Consider the following 20,109-nt stretch of genomic DNA (forward strand, 5'->3'; position numbering starts at 1 on the left):
GGATGACTCTGAATCCATTTAAAAGTGGCAGACAGAACCCAACTCTGTGGCTCACACCCCTGTTCCCAGCACCAGCTATTTTCTCTGCTGTGCGATAAAGTGTGGATCTTCCATTCCTGTCCCACCTGGCTCTATTGTGAAGGCATTTCATAGCACCATCACAATTTTCATGATCGAGCTCCCCTATGACTTATTCACAGCCCATTAGAAGGGATTATGAACTGGGTTCTGAAACAAAAGACAAATTCAAGAAGCTTTCTCCATGGGCCTCATGCCCCCATCCTAACTCCATTACCTTCCATGCCCTCTGCCAGGCCCTTTCCTGCACTCCCATGTCACCTTCATACCCTCCCTTCTCCTTTCCAAGGCCCCCACGCCCTTCAATCCACCTCCATGGCCTCCTTGCCATCTTCATGCCAATCCACCCAGTATGCACAATGCACAAACCCAATCAGCCATGTAATAACATTGCAGGTGTTGAAATGTTGAGAAAAACATTAATTTAGAACCGTTCTTTCAAAAAAAGACTGCCATTCTTAAAACACTATGAAGGTGTAAAGCGGACAGGGCAATTATCGATTCAGCACCAGAAGCTTTAACCGCTTCATACCTCTTAAATCATAGAATTGCTACACTGCAGAAAGAGGCCATTTGGCCCATGAAGCCTGCACCAACAACAATCCCACCCAGACCCTATTCCCATAAACCTACATATTTCGCCTGCTAATTCGCCTGACACAAAGGGGCAAATCAGCATAGCCAATCAACCGAAACCACACATCTTCCAAATGTGGGAGGAAACCGGAGCACCTGATAAGGGCAGAACATGCAAACAGATGGTCACCCAAGGCCAGAATTGAACCTGAGTCCCTGGCGATGTGAAGCAACAGTGTTAACGACTATGCCACCATCTTATCCAAGTAAGCATTCAGACACTGACAAAGAGATCACAGAAATAAAATAATTTATTATATACGCATAAAAATGTTTATCAAGCAAAGTAAATGCTCCAATCAGTCGTCAAAACAGAACCTCCCTGAGTTGATGTATTTGTGAGCCTTGGAACTCAGCCAAGTATTCACAATGAGCATAGGTGAAGGACCCAGATGTCCAGCCATATGCTTCTGCCGAAATGGCTCTCAGGTGGCCTACTATGAGTGTTTGGATGAGATGTTAAACTGAGGCCCCATCTGTCCCATCTGTTCCACGGCACTATTTAAAAAGCAGAAGAAATCTCCCTCAACCAACATTACTAAAAAACAAGTCTTCATCACAGTACTGATTGCAGAACCATGCTGTGCACAAATTGGCTGCCATGTTTCCTACGTTATAGTGGTGATTTCACTTCAAGTGTAATTAACCGGCTGTTAAGTGCTTTGGGACTTCCTGAGGTCATGAAAAGGGCAACACAAATTCAAGACTTTCTTAGTTTAGAATCTGAAGTGGCAGAAATCATACAGATCTTATGGGTACATCTCTAACCAACATTAGTCAAAACACATGGGAAAGCTAATAACTGAATCCATACATATTGTAATTATTAAAATATAGAATTGAATGTTCTATAAAGAACAACACTCATTGCATCAATAACAAACATTTGACAAATAGGCCTTAGGTTTTCCAATCATAACATGAACAAAAGCAGCAACTTGTATTCATATCATAGTGCCCCAAGGAGCATCACTTAATAGGGAGTTGATGCGGACACAATGGGCCGAATGGCCGCCTCCTGCACTGTAGGGATTCTATGGTTATCAAACAAAATTGACACCATGCCACTTGAGGACAAGCGCTCAACCTAAGGGGGAGGTTTTACAAAGCACCTTAAAGAAAGAGAGAATGGTAGAGAGAGAGAGAGAGAGAAAGGGAGAGAGAGAGAGAAAAAATGAGGAGGAATTCAAGAATATAGGGCCAAGATGCGAGAGAGGGGAACAAGGGGGATGGAGGAAGGGAGGGGAGGTGAAGGCAATGGTGGGTTGAAGTGAAGTGGTGAAGTCCGGGGCAAGACACAAGCAAGTTGGAGGATAGGTTAAAAGGGCAAAGGGGACGGATTTGAACATGAGAATGACTATTTTAAAAACAGGGTGTTGGTGGATTGGTTCATTCCACTGAATTACTGTTGATGTTACAAGCATAAAATCTAGGCCATACAACAGCACAAATAAACCATAAGGAGGCGGATGGGCAAATGTTCCCCTATCACATTGCTGCTTTACTCCATTCAATCCACAGCTGTCTAATTGAACGTCTGGCTCACATTACAATATAATCTCTGTAAAATCCCAGCCTGTCCTAGAAACAGCTTTGAATAACTAGATTTCGGCAGCTTAAAGATCACACAGGGTGAGTGGCAGTGGTGGTGGAAAAGTTGGGGAGGGCATTGTGAGAGTTCAGGAGGATGAGGAAATAGTGGAAGTTATGTTTTAGTTTTATTTTGTTTTCATTTATTTCGTAGTCACAATTAGGCTTACACTAACACTGCAATGAAGTTACTGTGAAAATCCCCTTATTGTCAAACTCCGGTGCCTGTTCGGGTACACTGAGGGAGAATTTAGCATGGCCAATGCACTAACTAGCACATCTTTCGGACTTGTCGGAGGAAACCGGAGCACCCAAAGGAAACCCACGCAGACATGGGGAGAATGTGCAAACTTCACACAGACAGTCACTCAAGTCGGGAATCGAGCCTGGTTCCCTGGCGCTGTGAGGTGGCAGTGCTCACTACTGTGCCGCCCTGTTTTATTTTCCTCCCTTTGCGTTGCCTGTCATGAATCAGCTGACTTCTGCTGAGGGAGAGCAGCACAGCTCTCACTGCCTCACTTGTGGGGAGCTCAATATGTCCCAGGCAAAACAAGCAGCGCAGAATTTAAATGCATCAGTTTACAGTGAGCTGAATTTTGGAGGGTTAATGAAAACTATTTGGTGTGCTTGGCGCATTTTGTACTAAACTTGGTCAGTCTGTCAAATTGCTGGATTGTGACAAGTTTGTTTGTACCTATGTCGGAGTGGCTTTGTGTGAGTTTCAACGCTACGAATGCAGTGTCTGCACCAGCCTCTGAATACCGGGTTGTCATCCAGGGTGGTAACTTCTCCTGACGGACGTGGGGAGAATCTCCTTCCCCACCTGTTCCCTCACACCATGGTCCCCCGCTGCCCACCATTCCCCACCAAATCTAATCCCTACCATCATATCTCAACAGGATATAATGCATCAGTCTCATGACTTGTTGGCATTTTTTAAAATTATTTCCATGGGATATGGATGTCACAGTGTGGCCAGTATTTTTAAAGTCCATTCCTAATTTCCCTTGAGAAGGTGGTAAGCTGACTTCTTGGACTGTTGGTCCAACAGGCATAAAGTCAGAAACTCGCTGCTGTAAAATTACGTTGCAATTGTCCCAACGGTGGGTTAATGGGAGGTCATTATTCCCGCTGGTCGATGGTGTGAATTTTATTTGCATCTCATGAACGCTCATTAAAATTGCTGCCTGCCAGCATCCATTAAGATCATCCAATCTTACATCACATCAGCATGGAACTACATCGGTCTAAAATCCAATTGCTACTGCGTGATGTGCACAAGGCAGTTTTCAGTTCACTAAAGACTTTGAGGTGAGTGGAATAAAGCCTTTCTGGCACAGTGCTGCAATGCTCCTGATACACTATTCACTCAGGGCATGCCAGTTTCTGTCTCCATCTCCATGCTAAGCTGGTCATCATGGCCAGCACCATGTTGCTGAACCCATGGACCCTCCTGTGTCCCTGAATAGGTCAGTCCTGCACCTGGGGTTGGGGAGTACAGGGGTCTCTTTCCCCCTGATGCCAGGTGCCTGTGTCTATCCAGACAGGGCTGTGCTGCAGGACTCAAGCAGCCAATCATAGCAAAGATCCAAAGTTCGACCAGGGTAGGGTGGAGTTCAAGGTGAGGCCCGCAGCGGAGATGACCTGACGAAGACAAAGGGAGAGGCAATGTGGAAGGAGGACTTTGCAAGAAGGTTGGGATGGAGAAGAGTGAGGGCTCATGCTGGCAGGCAGCAGGGCAAGTATGTGGATGAAGAAGGCAAACAATGGAAGGCAGGGGGAGGACCGTGGAGAGGGAAAACCTCATGAACAAAAGTGGTGCAAGGGAGGCAATATTGTTTTCTTGAAGGGGATACACAAAGACTCCTGATGTGGTCGTTAGGGCCCCAAGTGAGATATGGGTGCCTCACATGAGATGGGCTCAGGTGGAGTTTGGTTCGAATCGAAGAACTGACTTCTTGAGGTTGTTAGCCTTTTTCCTCTGGGTTGCTGACATTCGGCACTGTCTGGTGAAGACAGGTGGACTGGAGAGAATGCTGGTGTTCCCATGCATCCGCTGCCCTTGTCCTTCTAGGTTGAAGAGATCAGGGGGGTTTGGAAAATGCTGTCAAGGGAGCCTTGGTGAGGTGATTAGCAGCGGTGTAGAAATCAGATGTGCCATACTTTGTCTCTAAGTTAACTTTATCTGTATAGAATCCCATCTTTAAATAAAGAACCCAATCCTTGTGTATGATTGGTATGCTTATGTTGAATAGAGCAGAAGGTAACAAATGCAAGAGGTTGCTTTTAATCCAATATGAGTATTGCATTGTCAGCTGGTCATCTTTAGCAGTGTGCGACTCTGGTACAAGGTTTAGATACTCAATACGCACCGATTTCTTGTCTGTTACTCACAATGTGGCAGGAGTGCTTACAGAATAAAATGATGATCTGCCTCAGAAAATGGTGCAAGAGAACATGAAGCAGTAGCAGCTGCCCTTTCCTTGACCACGCAGCTCTTCCACATCTCTATCAGCACGAGCAGAACCGTAACTAAGTGAACCTTGTAATCTTGAAGGTATTTAAGCAAAGCTCCAGCAGAGCAGAAAAGTGCATGCTGAGACATGCTCTCCTCATCTTCAATTCATCCCAAAATATTCCAACCAATGAAGATGTCAACAGATAGAGGGAGCAGTGCAGTCTCAGCACACCCTGTACAACGAGGACCATGCTACTAATATTATGTTGTGGAGATGCCAGCGTTGGACAGGGGTGGACGCAGTAAGAAGTCTCCCAACACCAGGTTAGAGTCCAACAGATTTATTTGATACCACAAGCTTTCAGAGCGCTGCCCCTTCATCAGGTGATGAAGGAGCAGTGCTCTGAAAGCTCATGATGTCAAATAAACCTGTTGGACTTTAATCTGGTGTTGTGAGACTTCTTACTATGCTGAACAATATTAGTGAGAGGAGCAAACAGCCAAGGTTTAAACAATGTTTAACACTGAGTACAGATGAGGTAAACTCTTTGGCTACTCCACCCATTCCACAAGTCAAAAGGACACACGAGATTCTTACTCAACATTCAATTGGAATTTTGTATTTGGAAACTATTAAAAGCCAATGAAACTCAGCACTAATCAGAGAAGAAAGTAAATAATTTACACTTGTACAGCATCTGTCATCACCTCAGAACATCCCAAACTTCATAGACCAACAACTTGTATTTATATAGAACTTTTAACAAAATAAGATGTCCCAAAGTGCTTTCCAGGGCCATTATGAAATGGGTCAAGCAACGAAATATTTGTCCAGGTGAACAAAAGCTTGGTCAATGAGGTAGGTTTTAAAGACTGTCTTAAAGGGTAAAAGTGAGGAAGAGAGGTGTAGGGCAGGAATTCCAGAGCTTGGACCCTAGAGATGAAGAAATGCCCAATGATACGGCGATTGAAATTGGTAACCACCTTATTGTTGACACACCCAGTTGAACAGACTACCATCAATACGCAGGAGCAAAGAATCTAGTAAGAGACAAAAAGTCAGAAACCCACCAGTGTACAATCACATTGCAATTCTCCCAATGATGGGTTAATGGTGGGTCAGTCATCCCAATGGCTGGTGGTGTGAATGTCATTTGCGTTAATCTGCATCTCATGAATGCTCATTAAAACAGCTTAAAGGCTTTCCAATCTTGGTCACGCCAGTGGAAAATGACATTGATCTAAAACTCAATTGCTAAAAGAGTGACATGCACAAGGTTCGCCAGAGGCTTTGGAGTAAGTAAATCAAAGTCTTCCTGCCATAGTGCTGCGCTGACGTGCTGCTCACCAATCTGCCAGTGTAGACCAGCTCCTGCTCCCCATCTCCACATACAGCACCATGCTGTGGGACCCATGAAGCCTCCCGTGTTACTGAGTCACATCAGTGCAGTCTGTGGGAGGGGAGTGGATTTCCCAACTCTATACTTTAAATGTTGGGATTCCCATTTACATCTGTTTTAATATGGTTAATCGGGAATTTAGTCCCCCCGGAGGAAACTGGAGCACCTGGAGAAAACCCACGCAGAGACGGGGAGAACGTACAAACTCCACATGAACAGTGACCCAAACCAGGAATTGAACTCCGGTCCCTGGCGCTGTGAGGCGACCAGTGCCACAGTGCTGCCAGTGAAAACATTTTTAAAAATTATTTCATTGGCTGCATTGACTCCATGCGCCAAGCTCATGAAAGACACTAGATAACTATTTTCTTTCCTATCAGATGATATAGATCCAGGCAGACCAAAATTCTGTTCACAGCAGGGTTTTAGGTAAGAGTAAGTAAATCTAATTCATGGAATCATACAGCACAAAAGAGGTGCTTTGACCCATTGAATTTACAGTTCATTTTAATGCTGTACTGTCAGTGTTATTAACAGGGACAATGCGGAACGTATGACTGAATTACAATGCCAATGACTTGCGATCAATTTACAAGCGTGCGAGGCCTTCACTGTTTGAAAGGATTCGCCTGAATAATGCCTATCTTCCTTACCTTGACAGAGATGCAGTGCAGCAAGCCAGGTGAAATTGCTCTCTCCAGAGGCTTTACAATCCACTCAGAGGGGATTTCTGAGCAAACTTCCCTGTTTCTTAGCCAAAGGTGATTTGGGTCTTTTAGGCTTCCTGTCACGACTGCTGAAGCAGTTGTTTTCAACGTCTGATCTTACCCTTGTCACTGGAGAAAGGAACGACAGCTGGAAGAATGGCTTACAGCAACTGCAGTGTGTGTGGAGTCTCTCTCTGCCATGTAAAGGGAGCAGACTCCTCAGTGCTGAGGAATGTCAGGCAAACAATTCTGCACCAATTGATTATCAAGAGAGTATCGTTTGCAAGCAGCATCTGCAATGTTGACAAACTGAAAACCATAAACTTCCACGACTTCTGAACTCCTCCAATTTTGGCCTCTTGCAAATACCTGATTTCCACTGGCTACTTGGCATCTGTGCTTCCAGCTGCCAATGGGTCGTAATCTCTGGAATTCTCTCCGTAAACCTCTCTGCCTCTTTACCTAACTTTATTCCTTTAAGACGCTTATTAGAAGCAGCGAGCGGGATTTTACAGCCGCATTCACCCCAAAACCGGAAAACCCTACCCTAGGTCAATGGACCTTTTTACAGTCCACCCCTCGCCCGCTACGATTCCTGTGGTGGGCAGGATGGGAAAAAAGATCACCCGTGTCTTTGAACAAGGTATGCATCATTCAAAGTTTAAGGTTTATTTATCAGTGTCACAAGTAGGCTTACATTAATAATGCAATGAAGTTACTGTGAAAACCTCCTAGTTGCCACACTCCAGCACCTGTTTGGCTACACTGAGGGAGAATTTAGCATGGTCAATGCACCTAACCAGCACGTCTTTCGGACCGTGGGAGGAAACAGGAGCACCCGGAGGAAACCCATGCAGACACGAAGAGAACGCGTACTCCACAGACTGTGACCCAAGCCGGGAATTGAACGCAGGTCCCTGGCATTGTGAGGCAGTGGTGCTAACCACTGTACCATCAATAGTATCATTTTATGTGACCTAGTGTCAAATATTGGCTGATAACACTCCCGCAAAGTGCCTTGGGATGTTTAACTACATTGAAAGGCCGATGTTTTAGCTCCTAAATTCAAAGGCCTCACGCCACACCTGTGGCCCACACTGCATCTGTCATAAGCGCTGAGCATCGTCAGAAGAAAACAGGCAACCTATCAACACCCTTAAGTAAGCCAAAACCAGCCGAAGAACTTGACTGGGTGATAGCCTGTTCTTATCTCCAGTCTAGAGACCTAAATATCCTCCAGGCAAGACTATTGGCTTGTTTCCTGATTGACGTTCTGACAGTTAATGATAGTTTTCTTTCAGTCTGGAATCAACCGAACTTACAGAATCCTCCTTAAAAAGGAAAAACAACAAGCAATAGTTTCCGTCTGAGAGGATCAAGTTCCACGATTTGTACTCAACTGAAACTTTGCAAAATTACACTCGCTGGGACTTGATGACAGGCGCATTGCAAATGTGCCAAATGAATGGTCAGTGGAAGCCTACACAGCCTGAGTGGCACCATGTGACCCAAGGGCAGGTGCTTCCTGTGTCGCCAACAGTAAGATAAACAATTGGCTCAGAAAACGACTTAGTCTCCACTCTTTAAGGACACTTTCCACACTTCATTGACGTATTACTGTAAAGCGGGTAGGCAGACACAGAGCTGCAGTACATCTGACAGGCTGTAGGGTACCATAGAAGCCTAGAGTGCAGAAGGAGGTCATCCAGTCCATCGAGTCTGCACCAACCACAAGCCCATCCAGGCCCTATCCCCATAAACCCTATCTAGTCCCCCTGACACTAAGGAGCAATTTATCCTGGCCAATCCAGCTAGCCCGCACATCTTTGGACTGTGGGAGGAAACTGGAGCACCTGGAGGAAACCCACACAGACACTGGTTTGACATGGATAGTGACCCATGCCAGGAATTGAACCCGGGTCCCTGGCACGGTGAAGCAGCAGTGTTAACCAACCACTGTGCCTCCGCCATCTTTAGCTTGATAAGTCAATATTATTGTGCTATCTCTGGGAGGGTGAAGCGCCAGAGGGATGATCACCACTGGTACTATGCAGAATGGCATGAATATAGCACAGTAAATTGTAAAGTGCAATAGTACACCATTGTCCCCGTTCTCGTCACCCATCAGCCCACCCTGGGAGCAGGCTGGTTGGTGAAGGAGATGAGGGGCGGGGGTAGAAGTGGGTGGCACGGTGACACAGTGTTTAGCACTGCTACCTCACAACGTCAGGGACCCGGATTCCATTCCCGGCTTGGGTCACTGCCTTTGCAGAGTTTGTACATTCTCCCCATGTCTGTGTGGGCTTCTTCCAGATGCTCCAGTTTCCTCCCACAGTCTGAAAGGCTTGTTGGTTAGATGCACCGATTGTGCTAAACGCTCCCTCAGTGTACCTGAGAAGATTTTCACAGTAACTTCATTGCAGTGTTAAGCCTACTTGTGACATTAATAAATAAAGTTTAAACTTAATTCAACATTGGGTACCATGGCAGCAGTACTGCTCCCGTCGCCTACCTTCCGCTGCTCGTAAAAGGGAATGGAGGCTGTGCCAAGGGCTAATCGAGGCCATCACTGGCCACTTTCCTCCTGCTGTATTTTATCCACAGCAGTGGATGCCACAATTGAGTCACCAAGTAAAACCTGGCAGCCTTGTTGCCAGCTAGGGTGGCACAGCTGGGACCAGAGAACCTGCTGGGCACTTTATTGGTCACCAGCTCTGGGAATCAGAACATCCTCCCCAATGGGGGCGGAGGTCACGCCTGGAGACAACCAACAGACTGATGGCGGACAGTAAGAATTACCTTGAGCACTATTTAAGGAGCGGATTTCTCCCTGTTTCTGGAACAGTGATCTGAAACTGCTGTTTCAATGATTTTGCCAACATTCCTCCAATCCATCAATAGCACCTAAAGCATGTGAACTGAGACTTTTGCCCAATCACTGTCTGTGGGATCGCGCTGTGCATCATCTGATTATGTAGCAGACAGCTGGCAACGGGCGGACTGTCTCAAAGTATCTCCTATGCACGCGAAGAACCAGTGAGACATTTCCAGGAGATGTAATGACATGCTTTAAAAATATAAGTCTTTCTCAGTCTACCTACTTTCTCAGACTAACCCCACACTGTGCATTCACACAGGTTGCTAAAAAGTGAGGGGAACTGTCTGCAAATGTTCATCAGGTGTATCTGAAAGTAAACTTCACTGAATCCAATACTATTTCCTACTGACATATTTAGCGTTTAATGGTTGTGTTAATTGGCAGATGTGCAGAGTGGAACTCTTGAAATATTTGCACTACTTAATGTGGGATTAAATGTAATCGTCCTAATTTTAAATCTGGGTTAATAAGTGTGTTAATGTATCTCTGATACAAGTGATTCCCTGGGTCATGCTGTAGGACAATACTGTGATGCTGTATTCTGTGCAGTTACGTAAATGGCCCTTCACAGCTGGTGAAAAGAAGCGATGGAATATAACAGGAAAGGCCAGGAGTAAGCCTTTCAGCTCCTCCAGCCTCTTTGTCACATAGATCATGGCTGACCTGTATCTTAACTCAGCCTACCTACCTTGGTTCCATAACCCTTAATGTCCTTACTTACAACAAACATCTAAGGGGCGGGATTTTCCAGACCCTCCCACCAGCCGGACCCTCTGGTCTCATCAAACTCAACCCCCTCACAGCAGGGAGAGCGAGCCAAGCAAAAGCCTGTTGTCTTTGGTGGGACTGGGAGATCCCACTGGTGACCAATAGCTCATTGCATCTAAATAACAAAGAACAAATTACAGCATAGAACCAGGCCCATCGGCCTTCCAAGTCTGCACCAACCATGCTGCCTGACTGAATTAAAACCCCCTACCCCTCCCGGGACCATATTCCTCTATTCCCATCCTATTCATGTATTTGTCCAGACCCTTAAAACTCACTATCGTATCTGCTTCCACAACCTCCCCCAGCAGTGAGTTCCAGGCACCCACCACCCTCCATGTAAAAAACTCACCCCGTACAGCTCCTTTAAACCTTGACCCTTGCATCTTAAACCTATGCCCCCTAGTAATTGACTCTTCCATTCTGGGAAAAAGCTTCTGACTATCCACTCTGTCCATGCCCCTCATAATCTTATAGACTTCTATCAGGACCCTCCTCAACCTCCGTCGTTCCACTGAGAACAAATCAAGTTTCTCCAACCTCTCCTCATATTTAGTGCCCTCCATACCAGGCAACATCCTGGTAAATCTTTTCTGCACCCCCTCCAAAGCCTCCCTTCTGGTAGTGTGGTGGCCAGAATTGAACACTACATTCCAAATGCGGCCTAAGGTTCTATAAAGCCGCAACATGACTTGCCAATTTTTAAACTCAATGCCCTGGCCAATGAAGGCAAGCATGTCTTCTTGACTACTGCCTTGTGCACCATGGGGGGTTGGGTGGGGGGGGGAAGTTGGTGGAATGTGCCAAAAAACTCCATGCCTCAATTTTGAAGATTTCCAATGACCCTCAGCCTCCATAGCACATTGGGGGAAGGATGACTTTTGTAGGAAGAAATGCTTCAGTCCAAAAATGTGCGGGTTCGATGGATTGGCTATGCCACATTGCCCCTTAGTGTCACAGGACTAGCTAGGGTAAATGCATGGAGTTCTGGGGATAGGGCCTGGGTGGAACTGTAGTCGGTACAGACTTGATGCGCTGAATGGCCTCCTTCTATCATACCAATACCCTTAGCAGTCTAGCTCTAATTTTAAGTCTATGTCCCCTTCTTCTGAGCTCCCCCCGGCCAGGAGAAGTCGGTTCTCTACTTGCCCGACCAAATATCGGGAGATTGCATTACAACTTTAATTACCTGCCAAATTAAAATGATAGCCAAAGGTGGCATATGTTAATTATCTATCCATTCATTGAATTAAAAGTTGTTTAAACATTTTTGAAGGGAAGTTTTAGAACAGAAAAGTCTTCTTCAATGTTTTTTTTTACATTCCATTCTGAACGTTAAAAAGCCAATGCTTAGGTTGACCCAAATCATTGAATCACAGAATCCTTATAGTGTTTACCTCACAAACCAAATACAAATTCCAACTGAATCCAATTCATGGTCCCCACAAGTCAAACAAGATCGAAGCTGACAAGGTAAGATATTACACCCTTTCTTGGGCTTGATCCAATGCTTGATCTTAGCCAATAGGCTGAGAAACAGTACAACCTAAATGATTATGTCATTCATTTAATGTTGATAGCAATTCCAAATTTCCTCCACTGCCTTTGACATAAAGAATTCCCAATTTTCTGGCAGCTTTTAATGAATAACCTCAGGCCATCCCAATGCTGTTCACACCCAATAAATTTCGTTTGAAGTGTTGTCACGTCAGAAATGGTGAACAGACCATGGATTGCTCGATGGAACACCTTCGTTGCAAAGTGTTTTTTTTCATGTTTTCTCTCTGGACAAGTGACTGCCAGGAAAGGTTGGTGGAGAGGCCTCCTACTGTCCCGTTAAGATGCCTCAATGCTTGAGAAATTGGCTCATGCTGTGCCTGCTTCACCCTTGAGTGTTGCAATCAGGTTCCTACAGTAGGCCAAAAATGCCCATTTCCAAACGTAAACAACCTCCTCCTTCTCACAAGAAATTCCAGTCAACCACTTAAAGGTCTACCAGAGAGTTTACTCGAGCAGGCAGGTGGCCTTACACCCTAATGGAATTGCCACTGTCGGTCACCTATTTTCCAAGGCCAGAACTAGGGTGGTCAGCAGTTAAAAGTTGAATGGGACGTTATTAATATCACATCGTGGGGCGGGGTTAGAAACACAACATTCTGAGGAGAAAAGAAATCACAACAAGAGATAATTCATAGAAACATATAAGATAGGAGTAAGAGGAGGCCATTTGGCCCTTCGAACCTGCTCCAACATTCATTATGATCACGGCTGATCATCCAACTCAACAGCCTAATCCTGCTTTCTCCCAATAACCTTTGATCCCATTCGTTCCAAGTGTTTTATCCAGCCACTTCTTGAATACATTCAATGTTTTGGCATCAACTACTTCCTATGGTAATGAATTCCACAGGCTCACCACTCTTTCACGTGCTGAACGGTAGCACAGTGGTTAAGCACTGCTGCTTCACAGCTCCAGGGTTTGTATTCCCGGCTCAGGTCACTGACTGTGTGGAGTTTGCACATTCTCCTCGTGTCTGCGTGGGTTTCCTCCCACAGTCCAAAAATGTGCGGGTTAGGTTGATTGGCCATGCTAAGAAATTGCCCCTTAGTGTCCAGGGACGCGTATGTTAGAGGGATTAGTGGGTATAATATGTAGGGATATGGAGGTGGGCCCTGGGTGGGATTGTGTTCGGTGCAGACTTGATGGGCCGAAGGGCCTCTTCCTGCACTGTAGGGTTCTAATGATTAGGTGCATTGAGCCGAACAGGCGCCTGAGTGTGGCGACTAGGAGAATTTCACAGTAACTTCATTGCAATGTTAATGTAAGCCTTACTTGTGACTAATAAATAAACTTTAACTTTGAGTGAAGAAATGTCTCTTCACCTCCGTGCTAAATGGTGTACCCTGAATCCCCAGACTGTGACGCCTAGTTTTGGACTCCCCACCATCGGGAATATCCTCCCTGCATCTACCCTGTCTAGTCATGTTAGAATTTTATAAGTCTCTATGAGATCCCCCTCATTCGTCGGAACTCCAACAAAAACAATCCTAACCTAGTCAGTCAATCTCTTATCAGTCCCGCCATCCCTGGAACCAGCCTAATGAGGTGAGGAGAATTCAAGGCCTTTGAGATGTGAGAAAGCACCATGGTTTGCGCACATTGGACCACACAAAATTATTCCACACTGTCCGCTGTTCCTTTTATGTGGCCCATTGCAAGACTTTTGTTGTTGTAAGTCTTTCTATAGCGAACTGAATCTCTCTCATGTTGTGTAGTTTACAAAGTCCCATATTTGCTAAAAGTTCTCCTGATTTACTACCCACTCTTGAACTGTATACAAAAATATTTTTCTTTTTTGCAAACAGCTTCTCAAGAATCCCATAAATTGAACTTGGTAACGTGTCAGTCTTAACGCTTAGTGCTTGTTTATATATTTTCAACTTTGCAGTACAACTCCTGTAATCCAGCACTGTGTTAGAAATTATTCCCCTTAACCTTTCTTTCAATTGAACCCAGTTTAGTTAGCAATTAAAAGACATTGTTACATTCTGCTTGTTTAGTATAGCATATTGGCTTTCATAGCAAGAGGACTTGGGTATAGCAATAGGGATGTTTTATTGAAATTGGGCATCGGTAAGGCCACACCTGGAGTATTGTGTGCAGTTTTGGTGTACTTATGTGAGGAGGCCCTTGTTATAGAGGGAGTGAAGCAAAGGCTTACCAAGCTGATTCCTGGACGGCAGGTTTGTCATATGAAAACAAACTAAGTCAGTTAGGATTGTATTCATTGGAACTTAGAAGAGTGAGAGGGGATCTCATGGAAAATTATAAAATTCTAACAGAGTTAGACAGGGTAGATTCAGAAAGAATGGTGGGGGAGTCCAGAACCAGGGGTCATAGTTTGACGATAAGGGATAAACCTTTTAGGATTGAGGCGAGGAGAAATTTCTTCACTCAGAAAGTGATGAATCTGTGGAATTCACTATGAGAGAAAGTAGTTGAGGTCAAAACATTGCGTGATATCAGGAAGAAATTAGTTATAATTCTTGAGGCTAAACGGATATGGGGAAAAGGAGGATCAGGGTATTAATTCTGATGATCAGCAATGATCACAACGAATAGCAGGGCAGGCTCAAAAGGGCCAAATAGTCTACTCCTGCTTCTATTTTCAATGTTCAGTCACCAGGAGACTGTTTCCCACATTTCCACCACTCAGTTCAGCTTTCTGATCCCAGTGACAGAATTACTTCATGATGCGAAGGCAGAAAACTTTTCTAATGGGTGTGATTTCCTTGGATGCAAAGTAAGCAAACATTGGTGTAAAAACACCTTTATCAAACAGTAAACCAAGAGTAACTCCATCAGCAGATCTGCAGAAAACAGAACAATGAAGAAACATGGCTATGTTAACAAATTCGGATAGGGAAGGCTGCAAAGTGATCATTTAGATCAAATCAAGTGTGCCAAAGCTTTAGGTATGAATTGGAGCTTGTCAGAGCACACAGGATTCTACACAACATACACCGGAAAAGAAAATACTTTCCAAGAATTGCTATGTGCAGACCAAAATCAATGATGTGAAGTTTGGGATGTTTGCAGTGTTGGAACTTTCAAACAAGACTACACAATCACTTTGACATTTATTGGGGCCCACGGTGTTTGCAAAAAGAAATGCATCTCTCCAGGAAACAGTTACTGTTTCAGCCCTAATGTCAGGTCTGGTGCTGTCAGTAAATTAAATGAGTCAAGGGATGGTAAGCATTTGGCCAGAGCAGCACAGCAAAATGAAGGGCATTTTGATGTCCTCTCCCACCACCACCACCACCCCCCACCCCCCGAGCCCTGATTCCACATTGTTGTCCTTGTTGGGAGGTCTTGTGGTGCAGTGAATAGCCTCCCTACTTCTGAGTTAGAAGCTCTGGGTGTTCAGTCCCAGTGGAGAATCTGTGCATCCTTGAAAACTTAGCTCTGTGATGGGCTGAAAGAAGATGCATTGCACTGTAGATGTGGTTATTCCAATGGTCACATGGCCAGAATACCACCTTCCACACTCCATAGACTTGAGCTCACCCAAAGCTCTGCTACCCATTTCCTAACCCCTGCCAAGTTCCATTCACCCATCAACCCTTGCTCATTGATCTACCTTGGCTCCCAGTCCACCATGACGTTCAAATTCTCATTCTTGCCTACATGGCCACACCTTCCATTATCTCTGAAACCGCCACAGTCTTCCGACACCAATGTGCTCCACGGGCTTGTGCATTACTGATCTCCTGTGCTCCAGTGTAGTTGGCCATGCCTTTCAGCTATCTATGGTTCCAAGCTCTGGAATTGCCTCCTAAATCCCCCTCAATTTTCTCCTTTAAGACAGTCTCCCATGGAATTGGCCACTTGTCTTATTATCTCTTCGAGAGGTTTTTCTCTGGCTGTGCGTGTTGTGTCTGCATCACAGACCAATATCCACATTCTGACATCATTACGGTGTGTAATAGGACTGAAAGGGAGAAGATACCTTTCTCAGGCAGGTGAAGGGGACGTAGGGATTGGGGTTTGGATATCGGTGGGGGTGGGGATCAAAACCTGGAGGAACCCCAACATGGGGTGAGAGGTGGGGGGGGATTTGGGTATAGGGGATCTGACATTCGGAAGGGGTGGATGCTTAGACATGAGAGAAGGATAGTCAAACATTGGGGGATTGTTGGGCATCAAGGCGGGGGGGGTGGAGTCAGATAGACATGGGGTGGGGTGGAGTGTGAGGTCAGACTTTCGGGGGGGGGGGTTCAGGTAAGCTGGGGTTGGGGTGGGGGGGGGGGAGGTTCAGGCAAGCTGGGGTTGGGGTGAGGGGGGGGGGAGCGGGTGGTGGTTGGTGGGTGGGCTGATTGGGCCAGTGTGGGATTGGGCCAGGTGAGATTGAGAGGGGGTGGGTACAGGTCGAAAGATTGGGGGTGCTAACTTGGCTGGGGGGGGGGGGGGGGGCGGGGGAGGGTGGTGTGGTGTGAGGGGGTCCCATAGGGGAGGTCAGGAGTGTGGGGACTGTCCCCTGCAAGGCCCAGTTTGTGTTTTTAAAATAGTCACCCTGAAGTGCTTTTTGTCCTTCCAACTCTTTCAGACTAACTGTGAGGGTAAAACTGGCAAAACCATCTGAAGTCAACAATTTAAATTGCTTTGTCAGATGGTTCCCAGCCCAGTGCAATTGCCCAGGGTGAAGTCACCACTTCTGGACAATTGTCAGCTAAACCCTTACCAGGGAACCTCCGAGGGGGATACCCCAGCACAACATTGGGGTACCCCCACATCCAATACTGGGGAGGCAGAAAGTTATATCTCTAACCGATGGTGAAATAAAAACAGGAAGTGCCGGAAAAACTCAGTGTTACCACCGTTCACACCCGGCGAGATTTTCCCTTCCCGCTGCAGTGAATGGAAATTTGGCTGGTTGCCAAGTACTCTGACCTTGCTGACAACGGGAACCTAGTGTAAACAGCAGGAAGATAGCACCCAACAGGCTTGGCAGTGTCAGGAAAGAGAAGCAGAATTTACAATTTGAGTCAGTGTGACTCTTCCTTGAAACTCCAGCACTCTATGATTCATAGAACCCTACAATGCAGAAAGAGGCCCTTCAGCCCATTGAGTCTGCACCAAACACAATCCCATCCAGGCCCTAATCCCCATATCCCTACATATTATACCCACTAATCCCTCTAACCTACACATCCCTGGAGATTAAGGGACAATTTCTCAGCATGGCCAATCAACCTAACCCGCACATCTTTTGACTGTGGGAGGAAACCAGAGCACCCGGAGGAAACCCATGCAGACACGAGGAGAATGTGCAAACTCCACACAGACAGTGACCCGAGCCGGGAATTGAACCCAGGACCCTGGAGCTGTGAAGCAGAAGTGCTAACCACTCTGCTACCGTGCCACCCAAACATGGAAATTTTATTTCCAATCCCCAGCATCCACAGTATTAGGCATTGAGTTGATCTTTCTTTACACCCCACCTATGACTATGACACTACACTCTGCACTCTCTCCTTTCCTTCTCTATGAACGGTATGCTTTGTCTGGGTACTATGCAAGAAACAATACTTCTCATTGTATACTAACACATGTGACAATAATAAATCAAATCAAAATTTTGCTTTTATTGTGCTTTCATTATCTCAAGGTGCTTCAGTGATCTCCTTGGGATAGTTTGCTACAGTAAAGGGGCTATATAAATGCAAGTTGTTATTGCATGCTAAATGGTGAGGGGTTGCCTGCCAATCTCCCAGAATCAAAACTAAAACACAGCTTGAATTAAAGTGGCTGTACACACAGCAGAGGTTACAGAATGCAGTGACAGCGTTAAATATCTCCAGTCAATTAGGCAAACCAGTAAGTCAATGGCCATTAACAGCCAGTCATCGCTTTGCGTCAACTCCCACTTTATAGCAGCTGCGATCAAACATATTTTTGCTGATGCTGCTCTTCCTGGTAGGTGAACTTCGGCTTGGCTGACTTTAAGTTAACTCCAAGTGGATGAGCCTGGGGAGGAGCGAGGCCTGGGTACTCCAGGAATCATGATGCGGAGATGCCGGCATTGGACTGGGGTAAACACAGTAAGAAGTCTCACAACACCCAGGTTAAAGTCCAACAGGTTTATTTGGTAGCAAACGCCACTAGCTTTGAGACCGCTGCTCCTTCTGTTTGTGATCAGAACTCCCCACTCACCTGACGAAGGAGCAGCGCTCCGAAAGCTAGCGGCGTTTGCTACCAAATAAACCTGTCGGACTTTAACCTGGTGTTGTAAGAATTCTTACTGCGTTTACTCCGGGAATCCACAGTGCAGTTCCCTGGTCAGAACTGACTAAGGGAAAAGCATCCCGCTGCCAAGGGAAAAGCATCCTGCTGCCAAGACAAAAGCATAAACAGCCTTTCTTACAACTCACAACTGACTTGAGTCCTTGGTGCATTGCGTGACCCGACTCCACGGTAACAAGAGGACAGGAACGAAAGTCATTCAAAAGTATTCCATTTAGAAAACAAGAATGTGGCATTGAATAAAACACAACGCTGTCCCGAGACAGCTTCACCAACTCAGCACGCAACAGTTCTCATTCTACTCACAATGCTGCATTGGAGATACTGTTTATAGCGTCAACCAGTAGGTACAATTGTGAACAGAGCAATACTTAAATAAGGAGATGTGCTTAACAACATTGTCTGAAATAGTTATCCACGTTCCTTTTGATAAAGTTAGAAACATAGTTAGAAAGACTGTGCACTTTCACAAAGCATTAAGTCAGAAAATTAACAACTTTAACTTTCTTTATCTTCTGCTACTGAAGTACACCAAACACTTGCAGTTTTACTTTCGAGTTTACTTTTGGCACCCTTCTATCGTGCTATTATTCCACGTACCTTTATGCTCAAATGGTTATCAGTTCTGGTCTTTGGTGCTTGTGATTTGTGAGTCATGTTAAACAGGTTCAGCACCTAATACCACAAAACATAAATCCATTGCATGCTCTGTTCCAGTATTCTTCTCATTTCCAACTGCACTTGCACAAATCTCCTGTCATTTCTCCAGTCGCTCTCTTTCTCTCTCTCTCTCTCCTTTATTAAATTTTCCACCCACAAGAACATAATTCACCCTCCATTCAAGAGAACAGCAGATGACTCTCAAAAGGTCTGGAGTTGAACTGTTGTTAGGAGGAACTACAAAGCTGAGAGCTAGATAAACCAGCCCCGGCACTCCTGGGCTCGCTCATTATGCATACTGATGCAACTTCCTCTTCTTATTCTCAAACTTTTCAAACTCAGTGTAGCCCTGCACAGCAGGCAGCCAAAACTCATCCCTGCAACACAAAAGGGATTGCAGTCTGTTATATCCCAGAAGGAGAAACGTACTTGGAGGGTGATTTGACTACATTCCACGTTCTACGGTTTAACAAGCAATAATTTCCATTTACACTGAATCATTAAGACAGTTAAATGTGAGAAAGATTTGAAGTAAATCATTCCAAGACACTCCAAAAGGAGCATTAGTTTAAAGTTTATTTATTGGTGTTAAAAGTAGGCTTACGTTAACACTGCAATGAAGTTACTGTGAAAATCCCCTAGTCGCCACACTCTGGCGCCTTTTCAGGTACACTGAGGAAGAATTTAGCATGGCCAATGCGCCTAACTAGCACGTCTTTCGGACTGTCAGAGGAAACTAGAGCACCCTGAGGAAACCCATGCAGACACAAGGAGAAGTCCACACAGTGATCCAAGCAGGGAATCGAACTCAGGTCCCTGGCACTGTAAGGCAGCAGTGCTAGCCACTGTGCCACTCATCATTTTACATAACCTGACACCACCCAACATAAAAGAGATCTTAAAGACAGGCGGCCAAATTGGACAGAGGGGCAGATATTGAAGGAGGAGAAAGACAGAGAGGTTTAGCGAGGGAATTCCTGAATATTTGGCCTAAGCAGTTTCAAATGCACCCACCAATGGTAGAACAATTCAAACGGGGATGTGGTGGAGGCCAGAATTGGAAGGTCACAGAACTCTAAGAATTGCAGGGCGGAAGCGGGGTTAGAAGTAGGGAGGGACAAGGTCAG

At 45.5% G+C, this 20,109-nt stretch overlaps 1 protein-coding gene across 2 annotated transcripts in view; it reads right to left on the minus strand.

Annotated features, from left to right (window-relative positions):
• The window catches only part of plekhg4b (pleckstrin homology domain containing, family G (with RhoGef domain) member 4B), a 179,468-nt gene extending 160,247 nt beyond the window's left edge, over nt 1-19,221 (minus strand). For both annotated transcript variants that reach the window (XM_080202976.1, XM_080202968.1), the window contains exon 1: nt 18,923-19,221. In XM_080202976.1, the coding sequence (XP_080059102.1) occupies nt 18,923-18,979 (57 nt within the window). In that variant the 5' untranslated portion in view covers nt 18,980-19,221. The remainder of the gene's footprint in view (nt 1-18,922) is intronic.
• Between the last annotated feature and the right edge of the window lie 888 nt (nt 19,222-20,109).

The sequence above is a fragment of the Carcharhinus amblyrhynchos genome, chromosome 2 (genome assembly GCF_965287045.1).
Source record: "Carcharhinus amblyrhynchos chromosome 2, sCarAmb.v2.hapA, whole genome shotgun sequence".
Taxonomy (NCBI): Eukaryota; Metazoa; Chordata; class Chondrichthyes; order Carcharhiniformes; family Carcharhinidae; genus Carcharhinus; species Carcharhinus amblyrhynchos.